General features: G+C 34.1%; 1 protein-coding gene across 4 annotated transcripts in view; it reads right to left on the reverse strand.

The window, feature by feature from the left end:
* Positions 1-19,687, reverse strand: part of PPFIA2 (PTPRF interacting protein alpha 2) — a 459,727-nt gene that overhangs the window by 50,969 nt on the left and 389,071 nt on the right. For all 4 annotated transcript variants that reach the window (XM_008710341.2, XM_040637298.1, XM_008710340.2 and 1 more), the window contains 3 exons: positions 19,505-19,635; positions 17,594-17,748; positions 7,029-7,122 (listed from right to left, as the gene is read on the reverse strand). In XM_008710341.2, coding sequence (XP_008708563.1) covers positions 7,029-7,122; positions 17,594-17,748; positions 19,505-19,635 — 380 coding nt within the window. The remainder of the gene's footprint in view (positions 1-7,028; positions 7,123-17,593; positions 17,749-19,504; positions 19,636-19,687) is intronic.

Below are 19,687 nucleotides of genomic sequence, written 5' to 3' on the forward strand. Positions count from 1 at the left end.
GGCAATCTTATGTTTAGAAGTATCATTTACAAAGTAAATGAAATATCTTGCTGAACTCAATAAATGGTGTTTCTACAGCATTTTTCCTCCTCTTTGTGTCTAGCTTATTCTTAAAGGACTCCATTTACTCTTGGTCATCAATAATCTCCTTTCCTTTGATCAAAACAATCTAATAAATGTTATACATTTATTTTAGAAACTAACAATGAGGTGACCAGTCTTTAGCTTGGAGAACAACTTTCAAATAAGAACATCAGGTGGCTTTAGGTTTGCAGCACTTTTTTTTTTTAATTTTGTTCAAAAACTAGTGATTTAGAGAAGTGATCATGGCCTCTGAAAAGCTTACATGCAATCATTTGTTTTCATGTCTGTCTGTCTACAAGCGCTTTGAAAAATGGAACTGTGAAATTTGAGTATCAGTTTCTTACACAGTCCTTGGGACATAACAGGCATTAATTAAGTGAATGAATGAAAAATTATCGTTTGCATAGTCCATTAATCCAGGATATACATGAATGAAGACAAATGATATGGATTTATTTAGAAAAGGAGGTCATTCCTCTAGTACATGTAACTATCTTAAGTTTTAAATTCCTATTACTAACTCTTATTTTACTCTTTCCATGTCAAAAACGTTTCTCTTGGGCAGAGAATATGGAGACTATACAGGGCTTCCAATCTGCTCATTGTAATCTATTAACATTGCTCAATGTTAATAAGCTGTAAGCTCAAAACAGCAACCCTATTCTTTCCCTTCCTCCAAATAGATAAAATATATCTAAATATTTTTTAAAAACACTCTGATTTTCCTTATATTTATTTTTCCTAAAAAAAATTCAATGCATTTTGCTCTTTAGTTTTTGGATATTATTATTTTTTTAGGTTTAGGGAAATTTTTACAATTGTCCATGGTTGGAGCTAGACAGGGCTACACAGGATTAGATAGCAAGGTAATGAGAGCTCTAGCTCAGTGCATGCAGAGAAGACATGCTTGAGAAGTTTCGAGTAGGAAACTGGGACACATATTCCTAGAGAAATATTGAGAACATTAGGTTTAGGTTCTAAAATATTCTACTTCATTAGATCCTTTTGAGTTGAGTCCCCAGAGTGTTCTCCTGTAGTCATGTCTGTATTAAATGAACCTCTGAGTATAACTGATTGATCCAAGTACCAATATCTGTTTCACACTGAGCCAATCACATGCTTTCCCCTAGGAATTTAAAATTTGGAATGGGGTGAAACAGAAAATATGAGCTCTTGACAACACTCTAGAGAAATATTTCATAATCTCTTATTGTTGAAATTTTGGAGTTGTCCTGCCTCTGTTGTTTCTGAAATCTCTGAGATACCCTAATATCCTACCATGAATTCTCTCTTTTGCTTTATCTAGTCAGATTCAATTCCTATAGCATGTTTACAAAATAGATTTTTGCAGAGGAAGCAAAGACATTTACCTTCCATATATACAGCATTACTTAGATGGGAAAATGTATTCAAAGCTTCTAACAGACATCTTACAAATTCTCCTCTGGAATACAACTCATTTATAAGTTTAACTTGGCACACAGACACCTAATACATATTTATTAAATGAATGCATGTTGTGGAATTTATGTGATACCTTTTATTATGAATATTTTCAGTGATATTTATTTTATTTAGAGATATGCAAACTCTGAACCTTCCAAATGCCAAAGATTAAAAGTGCAGAGTCTCAAACCACATTAAAGATTATGCACTGAGGAAGACCCTTAGGATTGCAATGGAAATAAATTAACTAAATCTATAGAGCTTCACTTTCATGTCTTTGAAGTTCTAACATAAAGATTCATTGGTAGTGATTAACTATGACTGCCATGCTCCAAGGATAAAACTGCTTCTCTGGAGGATGCTGCTGATAGCTGAGCTGGAATGTTAATTTCATTTTAATGATGCTGAAAAACTGATTTCAAATCCATATTCATTTAGCAATGATATCCACTTGGAAGAATATAGCATATCTAACATAATAATAATAATACATTACCTATATTATAACTAAAGACTGAAAATGATAAATTAGTATATTAATATTTATATGGCATTTTTCAATTTAAGTCTCGAGATACAAAAGATCTCAGTATGCTTACATGTTTCAATAAAGAATTATATAGCGTAAAAATGAGGAGGAAAATTCACAGATAAAAATTAAGATAAAGATTTCAGAATTTATATTTCTGGAGATAAGTAACCCCTCACAGGGTATTCTGTCAATTTTAACACATTCACTGCCTATCAAGGACTGTCATGAGAGTTAGACCAGTGTATTACTACTGAAACAGACAACTTCATCTTTAATCTAATTCTCTAAAAATAAGTTTCTTGGAAATAAGTTGAGTTTAGAAATGGACAATTTTTAAGTCAACACATGTTAAACAGTCCAAACTAACTAGTCTTCAGATTGCAAGTACAGAGTAGAAAAAAGAAACAAAAAATATTTGAATAGAAATACTTTTATTTCTGAACCCCAAAGATAAAGAGAAAAATCTTAAAACTTTCAGAGAGAGAGAGAGAAAAGAAACACTACATGTTATATACAAAAGAATGACAATCAATTGATATTAGATGTAACTAGAAGAAGAACAGCACCTTTAAAGTTTTGAGGGAAAATTACTTTCAACCAATAGTTTTACACTTTTGGCAATTATCAACTAATTTTATATGTAAAATATATTTCCAGATCTCTAAAAACTCAGGGAGATTGCCACACACCCTAGCACTGCATTTCTAGAGATGGTGATATGGGAAATTGCCAGTTATCTATATTTCAGGAAAATAAAGGCAAGAAATATGATGAAATATTAACACATTTAACACGCAATGTTAAACTTTGAAAATTCTTTTAGATGCTAATGACATAAAATATCATTTCCTTCCTTGTGAGTTCATAGTCCTTGATTCTAGACAGACATATTTACAGAATCATAATATTATTGATGCTATTTTTAAGGAGAGGTGGGAATTATACTTGCACACTTTGGAAGCCTGTGACAATCCAGCTCTTTCCATGTCAGGTAAGTTTTTCTAATTCTGGGCTTCAGTTTTGGGAAACCCCCATTTTTGCCATATTCATTAGTCATATTCTAACAGTTCAATTGGTAATAAAGTTGACATTTTGATCTCTACTTGCCTGACTCCTTAGCCTATTATCAAATAGGTTCTAAACTTAGGCGAAGAACAGTTTCTAATTATTGGGTCCTAAAAGATCCACATCTAAACTCCAAGGAAGATTTGGGGAGTTAAAGAACACTTAGAAATTCAGCACTGAATAATCTACATAATTGTTGAATCAATATGTTTTATACCTGAAACTAATATAACACTGTATGTTAATTATAAGTTAATAAAAATATTATGTTCAGACAAAGCAACAATAAAAAGAAATTCAGATTTTTGATAGGCCAGACCATGTAAGTTTGTGACCCTGCAAGTTTCTATCATGCCCCAGTTACCTTTTGTAGTTGTGTGGTTGGCTTTAGTTGGCCATCTTGAGTAAGTAGCTGTAGATCTTAGATTAAGACATTGGCTGGAGAGCTAAGAAGGAGGAATAAGTCCCTAAAGATCAGGGTGACAGATATAAAAGGGGAGAGGTGAAATTCTCAGGTATAGTTGCTCATAATATGAATTTTAGAAATGATCTGCAATTATTTAGTATGTGTTAAGTCAGAGAAGTGCCTGGAGTCCACTGAAATCAAAGGATGATGGACAAGATCTTAGAGAGCTGTAATACTCCAGAAGGAGCCCACATCAAGAAAACCACAAGAATCACAATTTTAATGTGGAGAGAACATATTGAGAATAAGAAGTGACTTCATGCTTAAAGATTAGGAAAGCTGTACCATGAAGCCCAGAAAAACTGTTCAAATTTTAGTGGGGAAGACCAGAAATTAATGTGAAGCCCTTGAAGAATTACTAGATGAGTTTCAATTTGACACAATTACTGTAAGTACTAACAGTACACTATATAAACCTACTGGAACAATTAATGTTAATTAAAGCTTTAAAGGAAAGAACAGCAAAAATAAGGCATAGTAAAAGCAAACCAGACAGAACAATAGTAGATGGACTTCGGACCTAGGTAAGGTGGTGTTCTGATGAAATAGCACCTGCATGATAATATCCAACTCAGGAAGGGAAAGGTCGACAAGATTTTCTTGAACAGTGGCGGCTTTAGAAGATCCACTATTGTAGTACTATTCCTGTCTAATGATAGGAAAATAACTAGAAATACAAGAAAAAACAAATGCCTACATCACAAAGCAAAGTAAAAGTAGAATGAAGTAGGGCCCCAGATCCAGTAAGCTGTTCTAACCTACGTGTGCTTAATTTGCTGGATGGGAAATGTGCCTCAAATTAAACCTTTGTTTGGGACTGCCAACATTACAAATCTCTGAACTTTACAAGAATCTGGAATATCTTGAGTGCTGTTCTCTGAAAGTATCTCCCACATATGGTTTTTAAAAAATGTGTCATAACTAACTTCTTGAGATAAGATTTCTCTCAATTAAATTTAAATTCACAGATTGTTAACTGTAGATACCTGATACGCTTGTAAAGTTGAAAAGAAGATTTTTCCTCAGCTCTGCTTATTCCTACTGAGACTAATGAAGCTCTGATAGAAACTTTGAGACAGTGAACATAGGTCTAAGCTAAGTACTTTTTCCTGGAAACATTGTTTGGCTTGGTCAGCGGATAGAACATAGAGAAACAACTCTTAGGAAGCTATGGTCATTATAACTATGCACATAAACCTATAGTGTTCACTATTTTGAGATAAATTGCTCCATTTTTGCTTTAGTTTATTTTTCAGTAAAATGTACCTGATTTTTTTCTCCATCTTGAAAGACCAATAATCATGAAATAATTGATCTTGTCTCCCTTATAAAACTCATTACATGAAGACATTTCACTCTTCGGTAATCCAGAAACCAAGCTGCAGTGTCATTCAAGTCCTGAATAATTGTTAGTACATATATATGTCTCATAAATACTGGTTACATATTTATACTCATGAGGTTCTTGCCATGGAATAATCAATAATAACAGAAAGACTTCTGTTCTTCCATTAATCAACTCTGCCTTGTCTTGTTGGATTCATTTTAACCCAAGTACCATTATCCTATAGGAAATAATTGTACTGAGCAATGTTGCCCTTTATTTTATTATAGAATGTTCTTAATATTCTTCTTAATATTAAAGACAAGTATTTAATACATCTTAAAATTATATTTTTCAAAAACATTTGGCAAAATAAAACTCAAAAGTCAAGTATAGTAAAATCTTCAAACCAAATCTAGAACTAAAATCGGTTTCTGACTGTGAGGGTAGTTAGGATTTGAGAAATAATTCCATAAAACTAACATTAAGTCAATCCAACAGCATTTAAAATTAATTATAGATAAATTTTAAATATATTAGTCTTAAAATCACTGCATAATTGGAAATGTTTAACTTTAGTAACTGTTAAAAAAGGCACTTGATTCCATAAACAACCAAAGAAATATATTATCTGCCTCAATATCACCCTTCTATGCAATGTGAAAACTGGTGAAACTGCCATTATATATAAATATTTCATTTTAGAAAAAATGAAAATTAACTTTTAAGTGAAATAAACCAAGTTAATTAGCCAGCCTGGGTTTTAATTACTCTTATTCCTTTAGACTTAAAGTAATTTTAAATAAATGAAATTGTAAGTTCTTTAGACTTGAAATAAATTCTAAAGAATCTATCAAAAGAGAAGACTTTTTAGAAGAATTTTTTTCTCATCAAATAGTCATAAAATTGAATAAAGCATTCCTTGATAGTAATAAATAAAATTAAGAGAGTTTGAACAGATTGTGATAACATTTAATTGTATTTTTGAGTGATCAGTAATAAAAGAAAAAATATTTACTGCTACTGAATGCAACTGAGCATTTGGTTGTATTCAAGAAACAATGCTCTCAAGGTCACTTCTTTATTTCTGCACAGTGTTTCTATTAAATTTGGATACATATATATGTAATTTTAATAAGTAGAAAATTAATGAAATAATTAGGCTAGTGAGCGCTTCTACAACTTGCAAGTCTGTATTTCCTCATTATTAGTAAACATCTGTAAAGCGAATGAGTAGGCAAAATATGAAGTCAACTGATTATCCCAATACTATAACCATATGAGCAAATCTGTTATAGTAATAGTAACTAGAACAATAACTATTATTTCATAGGAAAGAAGGTAAACATGAAAACTACAAACACAATGTAATAAATATTTGAGAGAGAGGAGAGGAAAAGGAATAACCAACAAATTCTGGAATAGAGAAATCCTTTAGCTTTTCAAGAGTATGTTCTATAGGTACTATTTCATCACTGAAAATGCTACTTTGTATTTTAAAAATATGTTATTTATAGACCCACTAGCTTTCTGACAGCTGCGGAGACTTAAAATTTGCCAATTTTGCAAGTCATTTAAATGTTCCACATTATATGTGAATGAAAAGATACACTATCAGTTTCCTGACAGATGCAAAACAATCTGCTCTGGGTCTAAAATAAGTCTATGTTCAATCAGTAGGAGAAATATTCTCCTTTTAAATATTCCGATTTAAGAGGAGGTACTTCAATTGTTGTAAGAGGAAACACAAAGTTGGATGTCATAGGTTCTCATGGTATCATACCAATTCAGTACTGGATTCAACATCAAATAGATTATTGTATTACTTACAAGGCTACATTTAAATATTTTAAGTATATATGAGTTTTGCAATAAATGCATTGGTCTCTTGGAATAAACCATTTATATCTATTACAGGCCGAAGATTTGTATACCTATTTCAAACTGTAGCTCAGTAGAACCAGGAAATTCCAGCACTGAGTAGTTTTAGGGAATACTAGGACAATAGTGGCTTTGGTCTATTGTTTTCAACTACTGTCTTTTTAATTTCCCACAAGTAATAAAGAGTAAGTAAAAGCTAGAAAAAGGAAGAAGAAAATCTCCAAACCTACTTTTTCTTCAGTCTTCTATCCTTCTCAGCTTGAGTTCCAAGTTTGCCTAGCCCCAGGGACTCCTGAGCTGCAGCCTCAGTCTCCATAAAGCCTCCTGTGAAGAAGTAACTATTCATATTAGGTTGGATACATTGTGTCAATTCTGAAAATAAATTTTTTAAAGTTAGTTGATCAATGGTTCAGTATCACATATTCTTTTTTCTTTCTTAGATCGTCTTTATATTTCCAACCTAACATGCATAAAATGGCATGGGTATATAAATGAACACACACTGAGAAAATGAAAAGGTATCCTATTAGCCTCCTACTCGACTGCACCCAGCAGCAACATAATACATAATAAATACATAGACAAATACAGCCTTCAAGCTTCAAGGTCCATTTTTCTTCTTATGAAAAACAAGAGCAAATATGGATGTGGTGTGAGGGTTTTTTCAACATTTGACAAATTTGACATATTTTATATACAGTGGGATAAATGATGATAGCCCAATGAACCCAATCAGGTGCATGTCTTCAATTCCAAGTCAAGGGAATGTAGAGGTATTTGCTGACTTCTAAAGATTTTTCATATCTTGCTTCTGGAATCTTCTTTTCCTCACCTGGCTGACTCCTATATCCTTCAGTACAAGCTCTACTTCCAGAACTTCTTATGTTTTCTGGAAACCTGGCATGTTTTGTTTTGTTTTGTAGATTTTATAATTATATCTGAAAAAAGAATGTCTTCAAAAGATCTTAGTAAGAATTGCTTTTACCCAGCAGGCCATAGATAATTTAGTGTATTGTCATTTTTATTGGTGCTGGAAAATATGCAATATACATAACCTTGCAAGGAAAGGAAGAAGAAAACAAAGTATGTTGGGCATTAAACACAGAATTACACATTTTACAATGCAATTATTTCATTCAGGATCCCATAAATTCTTGTTACAATCGAAAAATGAGAACTTAATCCTGGGCTCTGTTTTCTCTCATATTTACTATATGCACAAAACATGAAGCCAAGGTAAATGAAAAAATGTTCACTATTTTTAAGTGGGGTAAGGTATACATATTTTTTAAGTGTAAGGGATTTAAATTCCAGTTAAGCTCAAGATCAGGTAGAAAGATTTAAGCTAATACTAATCCTTACAAAGACTACACACACACACACACGCACAAATGTCACCAATATGTCAATAAATAAAATTATTAAAGTCAATTTTTACTATTCTGTCACTGTAATTTTCCAACTTCACATTTGCAGGGCTTGACCAGGTTGTGGTTTCTCTAGTGAAATGAAATATCTTATTAAAGCACCAGTGACAAATTTGGTTGTTACTGCTTTTCATAATTTATTTTAGCAAACAATCTATAACACTTGATGCTATAAATTCTGGAGCATTAGTATAAATGTTAATCTCATAACCTAGTAACTCTGTTACTGACTGCATAATTGTAACAAAGTCCTCTTTAATTGGAAACACATTATCGTTATCTAAATCTAGTCAATAATTTTGAATTTGGGTACCAAAACTTATTTTATTCAGTTATGCACATGTGCAATTAATGTTTAAATAATTTTTTATTATGAAAGAATTTCATTGTTGGTACCATTAGGAAAAACTTATCCACCAGCTGACTGAAGGACTCTTGAGGGTCATTTTTAAATGTGAGATTTTCCATTTATGCACAGTGAGTGAGTATTTTCATTTTATTTCTCTCATCAGTGTACTTGCTGCACTGTATATCCATAAATTATTATTCACAGTCTGCAAGTAACAATAAAATTGTTCTCTTGAAATGGAAATAGAAATGAATGATTCACTTTGAAGTTACAAAATTCTTGATCAGTCCAGACAGGGACATAGAGATTGATGAGGTAGACCCATTAAATAAACAAGACATTTTGACCACCAAGTGGTTGTATGAATCAGACTTTCTATTTTTTCTGAGCAAGAAGAACATCTAAATTATGATATCAATTATTTTCAAAAACCAAACATTTTAATTAGCAAAAATAATATTTTTAACAAATGATAACTCTGGGAGGGAAACAAAGATAGCTCTGGAAGAATATTGTGAGTCAAATCTAGACCCAGAAAAAAAGATATTAGAATTTGTTTCCCATAAATAAAATTATAAAAATAAAAAGCATGAGGAGCTTGGAAATACTCTGAATACTTCAAAATCTAATATCCTTTGAATAGAACATTTAATAGAGAACTATGGCCATATCCTCTTTCAAAATAATATTTATGGCCATAGTAAGTAAAATTATTTTTAAGGATCACATGTAGGACAGCACCCTTAAGCAGGAGCAAAAGTCTAATACGGTACATTTTTTTAAGCCCAATTAAAACATTTCTGGATGAGAACCTTCTTTCATAGAACTGGTCCAGCAAAATTCAGGTTCCAGCTATTGGTAAGGATGATCTTAGCCAAATCGGCTGATGAATTCTTACTCTACGGATGATCATCTGACTCTGGAGAGAGTCTGCCTTATTCTTGTCCAGTTGGTAGTGGGTTCATATGGCTATGTGGACTTTAGGAATATCTACCTATTTACCTGTACCAACATCTTATTCACTAGTCATATGGAGCTATGAAGCACTTGAAATGTGGCTGGTCCAAACTAAGTATTGCAAGTATAAAATACACACATGCTTTTGAAAACATAATGCAAAAAAGAATATAAGATATCTAATAATTTTATGTTGATTATATGTTGAAATGTTCTGATATATTGACTTAAATAAAATAATTATTGATGATTTACCTCACTGGTCTCTTTTTACTTTTCTTAATGTAGTTCCTAGAAAATTAAAAATTATACACGTGACTCACATTTGTGGCTTGAATTATATTTCTGTTGGACAGCTCTCTCTATACTGATGGTTCTAAACTGGAGACAGTACCAATCTCCAAAAGGAAATTAATATTTGCATATGTTGGTGGGGGGAAGGAGGCACATTTTCAAATGTCACAGTGACTACAAAGAGCAGCTGACACATTGGGCAGGGAACAGGATTCTAAATTCTTAAATGAGTAGAAAATCCTTTAGCTTGTCCTTAAAATGGCAAGCATGACCCTGATATGAAATGCTAGCCTGTGGAAGCTAGGTGTTACTCACTTTCTGGGAGGTTCATTAAGAATATGAAGAGAGCATCATTAACTCTCTACCTTCTCATGGCATGAGGTACTCAGGCATTGAATTCTGGAGTTTCATGATTCAGTGGATTACTCAGATAATAAACTTCTTATCACTTTGTCAGTGGCCACCTAGTAGTTGTGCATGCAAATGCCCAAGTCAAAGTCCTTGCCCTCAATGAGGTTCTCTAGGGTATCACTAAGCACATTGACTTTGGTGAGGTCTTTATAAAGAGTTGAAATTGTTGGACACAGGACCATTCCTAGGATGTGAGGGTCCCACTCAAGTATTTTTTTCCAGCTCAACTTCTATATAAACATTTTGAGTAACCCCAACTCAGCAGGACAACAACCTAGTGGTCCAACATCATACAATAGCATTCCAGACAGCAGAAGTGAGTGATTCACTTGTTAGATCGCCCCCCTGCAACAAGAGTTGGGCCACTGGCCCAGAACAACCTCATGGGGGTAAGTCTCTGGGCAACCTGGGATATCTGGTTGACCCCAAGCATGGGAAAGAGAGTCAGGGTACATTCTGAAGGGGAGAAACAGGGACTCAAATCCACATGGTTTGCTTGGATCGGGTACCATGCCTAGATGGTACTGCCTCCCTGGTTTGTCCCAGGGTCTGAAAGGTAAAACAAAACAAAACACCAGTGCTTCCAGTGATTAGACCCACACAGGTCCATATCTTTGCTTCTTGGCTAAGAATGTCCTACCCAGATAGCACCGCCAGCCCCAGCCTCTCTCAGGCACCAGAGACGGATAACAGAAAATTCTAAGGAAGGTGCTGCAAAGCATGAGGCTTCCTAAGACCCTGGCCAAGGAATTCAGTAAAGGACCTTCATATACTCAGATCTATGAATGGTACTGGCTGGAGCTGAACCATGAGGGCAAATATCTCTATGTTGCTTAGATTCCATTCAATATAATTTATTTCATGGTGGCCCGTGAAATATAAGTCTATAGGAATTTCTAGCCAAAACCCACATTTCAAGGTCTGGACCTCTCCATTTGTCCAACAGAGGTCCCTGTTCTTGTATTTAAAAAGGGAGCTTTAACTCAAGAGAGATGAAGACTGCAATCTGTTGCCTGTTGGTGCCTTCCCTATCTTTTCTTGTATCTGACCTCTCTTTAGTATTAATCCATAGCCTTCGCTTGGATTTAAATACACTCTGAGTTTATAAATGGTTATTTAATTGCTCTATATCTTTTAGTCTGTTAGCTCTCTGAAAAATGCACCTAGACACAGGGCCTGGCTCATAAAGCGTATATAACAAATGCACTCATAATTAAAGCTAAATAGTGCTTTCTTCAAAGAAAGGCCCTTTCACATGCAGACCATGAGTCATCTGTAATTGATACTTCGTAGAATTTCTATTGTATCTGTTGGCTCCAGAGCATCTAGGAACAATCTAAATTTTTGGGTAAAGATCAGCATAAGGCACCCAAATTTCTTGTGAAGAAAGGTGCTTGCTGAATAATCCTGGTGCAATATTGATGCTGTTTTGTCATTATGAAGGTATTTTCTTCATTATGCTAATTATAGTAGGTCAATGAGTTCAGGCAACTATAATACAATCTGGCAGATGACCATAAAGGAAAAAGAACTGCTAAATTGCAGATAAAAAAATCTCTCGGAGATGTATTGCTTTCCATGTGCACTTAAAGGGAAGTTGCTAAGTAGCTTTTATTTATTTATTTATTTATTTATTTATTTTCAATGATACATGCATTTTATACACCCAAAATTGGGGATACTTCCTGTTCAAATTTAACATATTTTTCTGTTGTTTTTTTTTTTTTCTCCATAGCTTTGTCGCATTTAGTTCTATTGGATCAATTCTCCATTCTTGAAAATCTCTGCGTCTTTGATTTCTGTTCACCTCTCTTACAATGTCTGTCAATGGCCTCTTTTCTTTATCCTTATCATTCACTGTTAACATTGGCTAGGATGGTCATGTGTATTCTGTTCTTTTTTTCTTTATAGTCATTATAATTGGGGTTCTCTGAAGACCTGGGAAAGCTGGTGTTTTCCCAGGTAGTAAACCAAAGAATGTATTAAGATCATATGGAGAGATATTTTTGAGATAGTATTCAGGAACAACTCTAATTTTTTTTTTTTCATTTGTGTTTCCTATCCGTATCAGTAATCCATCAATCAGATGCTTGTGCTATTGAAATATTCATGTCCAGTGACTGGGGATGTATTGACCAAAGACAGAGAAGTTCTAGTTATGCCACCAGAAACCTTGATCCAAGGTGGCAGCACTCCACTCATTAGCACTATAATAGGATTATTCAACCAGTTATAAACCCCACTGAATTTTTCCATCACCCAGACCCCATTTTGACATCTTATCCACAGGGATGCCATGAGTCACAGCTCACCCACTGTCTTTCCTGTTCTGCAACTGAGTAACTTTGTCAGAAAAACAAACGAGTATCATCTGACATGGTTATTTTTAACACAATTTAATTTGCTTTGCTTCCAAATAGGTTAATGCCTTCAGATAGAATTAAAAGGCAAGCCAGTCAGGATTCCAATAACTGATGTATAATCTTAGATTGTGGGGTTCAAAACCCCTGCCCCTATCTATCCTGGTAGGATAGACAATACAGCAGGTAAAATTTTTCTGGATCAGGAATGTACTGAAGGTTTTGTTTTGTTTAAAATAAAAGGTTGTATGTGCTTATGTACTCTGTCTTACTAAATTGAAAGTTTCTTGATGTAAACAGTTATGCTTTAGCCATTCTACTGAAGTCCATGGTCGGTACTCCACACGTAAGAGTGGCTCAACATATGCTTACTCACACGAAGTAGGAAGACAGAAATGATTCTGGATTATCTGTGTGTTCTTTTTTTCCCTCAAAATCTCAACCCTGTTGGGTTTCAATTCCCTCTTGTTAATGTTTCTTTTCTGGGTAAAATTTTTCTCTTTAAGCAAGCAAAAGCAAAAATGAGTTTTTGAATAGTTCCACTAATTTGTATACTCTGTTCACATAAGGCAAACTTTACTTTTATTCATTTTCTTTAAATTTTAGAATTATTAAACAAAAATTATAAAAGGATTTTACAAGTCCCGTTTTGGTCCGGACAATTTTTCCAATCATCAGTTTATTTGGGGCTAGTGGCCTTTCTGACATTGTTCTTACATGCTCGCTTATATCTATCATTTGTTATGCATACAACTTTGGTACCAAATTCTTTCAAATTATGTTTTTAGGAAGAGGTCTCCTATTTCATATAATACTTCTTCTTCCTTAAGTTCACATCATAATAGATACTATTGTGAGTATGTTACCATCCTTTTGAACTGTTGGGATAACATCTATCCTTCATTGTCTTAACCAATCTTCTATATTGCTTAAGACTAAAATTGTTTCTAGAATTTTAGTAGTAGTTTGTGTGGAAGTCAGGCTGTGGTAGGTTATAAAGTGACTGACAGATGAAAATGTGAAAACAGTAACTGTGGACAACTCACTTAAGCTGGGATATTAGGAGTAGGGGAAAGATAAGTCAACATCTAAGTAAGATGGCAGGATAAAATGATGACTTTAAAAATAGATTAGACATAAGCATGTTTAAATATTAATGGATATATCAGAGATGCCTTGCAACTAGATGCATAAATTGGGAAAAAAGGCTGTGGTCATTGGACTGCTAAGTCTTGAGAGACTACTATCACACCCTGGACCTAGGTTCTAGGAAGTCAGCAGAAGTTCTTACTGGTCCTGTTGTCTCTATGTCCCTCAACAAGATTATCAAACCTGTTTTTACATCTTTTCATTTTGAAATTTGTAATATCGGAAAAGAGTAAGTGAAAATAAAAGGAGAAAGAGAAACTAAAACCAGATCCCATGTCTGCTAGAAGAATACTTCCTCTGGTAGGATACTCTCCCCAAATTCAACTGGTACCTTCAGGTAAACTTGGCTCATATATATGTTTCATATATATGAATATGTTTCATATATATGAATGCTTTAAATGGAAGAACAAATGCTCATTCACTCATTTTAATCTATATCACTTCCTGTTATTTTAAGCTCTGCCTATAATCTGATGCACTGAGTAGATATTTTTAGTTTGTAAATCCTGCTCCTACATTATAGGCATTAATACTATAAATAGAACTGTCAAACCATCTCATAAAGAGCAGAATGAATTTTCTAAAAGGTACCTGGAAACTTGAAACCTTCCATTACTACCAAGATTTTCTCCATGCTACTTTTGTGATTTGAGTGAATAATCAAGGTATCCGAGGAAAACATGCTTTAAGGATTTCTGGAATAGGGGCACCTGGGTGGCTCAGTCAGTTAAGCATCCAACTCTTGATTCTGGCTCAGGTCACGATCTCAGGGTCGTGAGACTGAGCCCTGCCACACCCAACGTGAAGCCTGCTTAAGACTCTCTCTCCCTCTCTGCCTCTCCCCCACCCCCTCTGGCTTGCTTTCTCTCTCTCAAATAAATAAATAAATAGACTTCTGGAATAAAACAATTTTGTTTGGTTTCTGTTAGCTTTATTCAAATGTTTTTTGATGTGTTGTTTCCTTTGTGCTTTGGGGTCTCCCATGTTTATACTGCCTGTGCTAGTAACACATTTGAAAAAATGACTACTTGCATATTCAGCCTGATTCACCATGGTTAGGGGTTATTAATGCAGTCACACTGACTGATCTGTCATATCTGAAGTTTATCTTATAACCCTAGCTTTTTGGATTGTTATACAAGCAAACAACACCCCCTTTACCAATATTTTCCTCTTTGAATTACTAAGAATTTCTCCTTTGTTCTTTATCATTCCTGAGGAACCAAGAGAATATGTTTGTAGTTTTGTTTAGACAGTTTTCTTCCTCCATTTAGAGGACTCCAGCATAGCTACCCTGATTACTTTTTTCTTTGAGCTTATGAGCTAAATCTTTAAGAGTTCAGAATCTTAGAATGTGGTCTAAAACTTCAAATTTGGTTCTTTGACACCATCAATCCTCTACCAGATTACTTTCTGTGCCTTCTTTTTTTTTTTTTTTTCTATTTCTATTCGCACTGATAGAAGAACATTGCCAGTGCCTGTGTCTGAATTTGCCAGATCAAAAGCTATTAAAATCACAACCACTAGAGGCGCTTTCTTAGTTTCTTCTGATGCATAAATCAGCACTACCAGGTGGTAGCCCCTGGGTTTGAAAAGTTTTCAGTCTTCCCCTTACAACCTGGATACACCTTCCAAGACTAAAGTAGACCTTAGTCCATATCCCTCAACCAAAGTACCGGTGGTACTATGTACCATTTTTTTTTGGTAAATATATGTTTTAGAACCTATTTGTGTCTGTATTTTCTTCATATTTACTCCAGTCTTATTTCCAATAAAGACTTTTTCTTCTTAGCTTCCCCAGGAGCTTTGATTCCCCTTCAGTACAGGTTCTATATAGCTCTAGAGGCACAGATGTTTGTCCCTGTCTTCCTCATCAGTATGGCAGTTCTTAGCATGCTGCTGACTCTGACTTTATTTATACTGTATCTCTGCTGTTCTTCAGCATAAAACAAAATTGCTCAGGGCTCAGAATTCTTTCTGGGGTCATGCTATGATCCCCAATAACTATCGCTTAGTTTCCGAATTGGATGGAGTTGATCAGAAAATAATTATCATCAATTCCCTTTTCATCTGGTCTGATATAGAGACACACAGTCACTGAAAATGGGTAAGAAGGCCTAGGTTTCTAGAATAATCTATATTTTACCAGACTTTAAATTATATCTTGGATACCTTGATTTTGAAAGAATATTGATAAAATTTCTAATTCAGTTATTCCTCATCATAGTTAAATACAAAATAAAAATAGAAAAAATCCATGAGAGAAAGGCAATTAAATATATGTTAAAAGGGAAAAGTAAATTACAGATCCTAAAATGAATATATATGTTGAAAATAGGAATAAATAAAATGATTACTATGTTAGCAAAAAAAATACTTTAAAATAACTATCTACACTATCATGAATTACACTGTAACATATTGGAAATGACAAATAATTTGGTAAGATTATAAATAATTGTCAAATAAAAAAATTGAAACAGTGCCTTGGCATGTATATTTTATATTTTAAAAAATCATCTTCTATCTTCTTTCCTTATGCAGTATTTTTTTTTACAGCTTAAGAAGTTCCTCTCCTGAGAAACAAATCCAAAGAGGATTTAATTCACCTGCTGAGTAACATTTAATCACACAGCTGGTCAGATATCAGTTTCCCATGGCTTCTGATGTTTTGTGTGGGTTTTACATTACAGAAGTTGGGAAGGGCATTTCTGAATATACCACATTTGTAAATTTGCAAACATAAATATTATTCTCAGAAATTCTTTTGGTGCCAGGACAGGACAGTAAGCCTGGGAGCTGGAGCATTGCTTGTAAAACTAAAGAAAGTGCTAAGAAATCTGTATCATTCTGTTCAGCATTTACTATTTGAGGTAGGAACCAAATATTTTCCCAATAATTTAACTATAGTTGTAAGTTAAATGGGAAAAGATGGAAAAAAGAAGATGCAATCACGAATAGCCAATACGATGAAAAAAGATATCAGAAGAAAAAATAAATATATAGGAAGACACACACACACACACGGCAAATGTATATATTATCCTTTTAGGAAATACATTTTTCATATTCTTTTTGTTTCAGACAATTATAAACATGTCCATCCATCCATCCATCCATCACCTATCTATGTACATATATTTATATATTTACCTAGGATCATTTCAAATGTACCAATCTATATTTTTATTCGATTAATGACTGACAATAACTAACGAACACGATCCCTATTGCCCTATTCCTTCCTCTGTCTCCCCACCTATATAGTGTAGAGTTTGTTTGTGGAAGCTGTGTTAGGTTTAAACAAAGAAATCCTGTACTTTTTCGCCCTGCATATCATAATTCTTTATTTTGACTAAAAAAAATTATTTTGGCTTTTTATAGGTATCTCAACTGTTTCAGCAGAAAAGCTTGTATAGATATCTGTGCCTTAAGTGGCAGTATGCTCAGTGGTTTTAAACTGGTTTGAAACACTGACACTAGGATACATTTCTCAGTTCCACAAATTACTAAGACATTGTTTACTCATCAATAAATAAGAATAACAGTAATAACACTTGCCTCATAGGGGCCTGGTGTCTATCACAGAGTCAGCATCAAATAAATTCTAGCTATTGTCATTCACAGAGAAATCGAAAGGGCTGTACGTTTTACAATATTCTTCCCTTGTAAGTTCTGTCCAACATTAGTCAGCTAAACTGAATTTACAGAGCTGATAGAAAAAGAAAGTTTGTCAGGGAGAAAAAAGAAGAAATGCAAAGATGGGAAATGAAATGAAAAGCAGACGGGCCCTCAGAAGTGACCGAAATGAGTGGCAGTGAAGAGTCAAACGCATGCACACTTACGGAGCTGCCCAAGTCGGGCTTTTTCTTTTTTACCAAACAGACGTCCTATTGAAGACTTGATTCCCTTCTTCTTGGGGGCTTTGTGAAGAGAGTCTTGGCTGCTATTGGCACTGCCAAGCCCAAGGCTTTCTGGCTCAAGGGAGGCAGACAAACTACTGCAAAACACAAAAGAGAGCAAACTGCTTGTCCCACAAGGTACACAAGACTTGTTCCTTTAGAAAGGGACGAATGGAAGAACACTGATTTTCTCCCTTTCCTCCCACGTTTGCTCTTAAGCATACTGAAGTTTTTTTGGTTTTTCTTTTTTTTTCCAGCTTTAGGGCCCTGAGCCTCCAAATTTTCTCTAGAAAAGATTATTTTTGTTCTAAATGTTTTCCCCCCTTATTATTGATACAATCTCGAATCAATGAACACAGGTTGGCTTATTAATTGCATGTTGAATGACATTCCTTTCTTTAGCATGTGACCCTTTCCCTATTTCCTTCTTGGAGTTTATGTGTTTTTTTTTTTTAAGTCATAAACGTAATGACCTATGATAAGACATTTAAATTTAACTAACAGTGAAATTTAAGCTGCTATTCCAACCCACATTTTACTGAGTTTTCTTCTAGCCACCTTCTCTCTCTCAGTTTTAGAGTCTAATTCGTTTAATTTTAAATCATCTAGGTAGGATTTAGAAGCAACTAATCATATGCTCTGGTGATCACTTTATGTTTTTTCTTACAGTTCTCAGGTATCCTTTTAGGTACATGATAAACTGAAATGAATTCCAAGCAGTTGCTTGAGGTTTCATTCCCGGTCAATGTAACTGACACTGTATTCATAGGAGACGTTCAATATATATTGCTATCTATTCTACAGCTGTTAATGTGACAACACCATGATGAATTACTTTACTTATTTGTCCTAATAAATGAGTTCACATTCTCTAAACTCCAAACCAATAGCTTTCACATGTTAAGGTATAATTCACTCTTTTCTTGGAGGGTGAAAGCATATATTTTGAAACTGGAGTAACTGGTGGTTTTTTTCACATTAGAAATTAAAAATAAACAAAACTGGGAAAAAAAAGTGCCTGCCAGCACAGAAAGCTCTGTTTTCAAACATAGTTGTTGTAAAACACATACTATTTAGAAGACAGATTCTTACGTAAGTTATTAATACTAAGTCATTATGTTCAGTTATATCAATTATGTGTCTAGAGATGCTGCAATTGATAAGACTGTAAAAGGCTATATATTTAAGATGTGAATTGCAAATTTAGATTTATTTATGCCATTGTTATGGAGATCTGTTTGCAATTTTATAGTCAGACAGAAAGGACCTTAGGATGAGTTACTATGAAAAATGGGTATTTCCCTTATCTTTTCTTTTAACATTTTGGCAAATATACCTTTTTTTTTCATAAGAATTTTGTGCCTGAGTGGCTGTTCTAGCTGGCAGCACCAGCCCCCGGACCGTGGTGTACATATCTGTCTGCTAAAAGTAAATGATGTGCAATTATGAACTTTACAGACTCTCATTATTCTTACGCCTAAGCCAAATTTATAGTCTCGTCCTAGAATCCCTTAATTTTTTTTGTTATTCTTCCAAATAAGTCCTTCCATTAGCCTGACTTTAATAGGAAGTATCTACTAAAAATGGAAGAGTTAATCTCATCCACATTGGCTAATAAGACCACGAATATATAGTTATTTTTAAAACTAAAAATTTGATCTCAGAATGCAAGTTTTTTTTTTTTTTCCACAAGTGATGCTGGGAGGAGGGTGCAGGGTAATACTCTAATGGAGAGTTAGAGCTCAATTCAAATTTCTCATATAAACGTTTAAGCAGTCTATCTGATGACGCTGAAAGAAAGGAATATTTTCAGAAGGAGAGCATGCCTTGTGCTGTGTGCTGGGAGAATCATACCTTCGGGCATCATTGTGGTAGGAGGAGGGAAGGGTGTGAGTCATCCTGATGGCTCTAGGGGTAGGGGGAGGAGAAGTTTCACATTTAATTGTTGCTTTATCCTCCCGACCATCTTCTTCCACCACTGCAATCTAGAAGCGAAAACAATACATTCAGATGAACTCTTTCTAGATTTCAACTGAA

This window comes from Ursus maritimus, unplaced genomic scaffold, assembly GCF_017311325.1.
Source record: "Ursus maritimus isolate PB19 unplaced genomic scaffold, ASM1731132v1 scaffold_21, whole genome shotgun sequence".
NCBI lineage: Eukaryota > Metazoa > Chordata > Mammalia > Carnivora > Ursidae > Ursus > Ursus maritimus.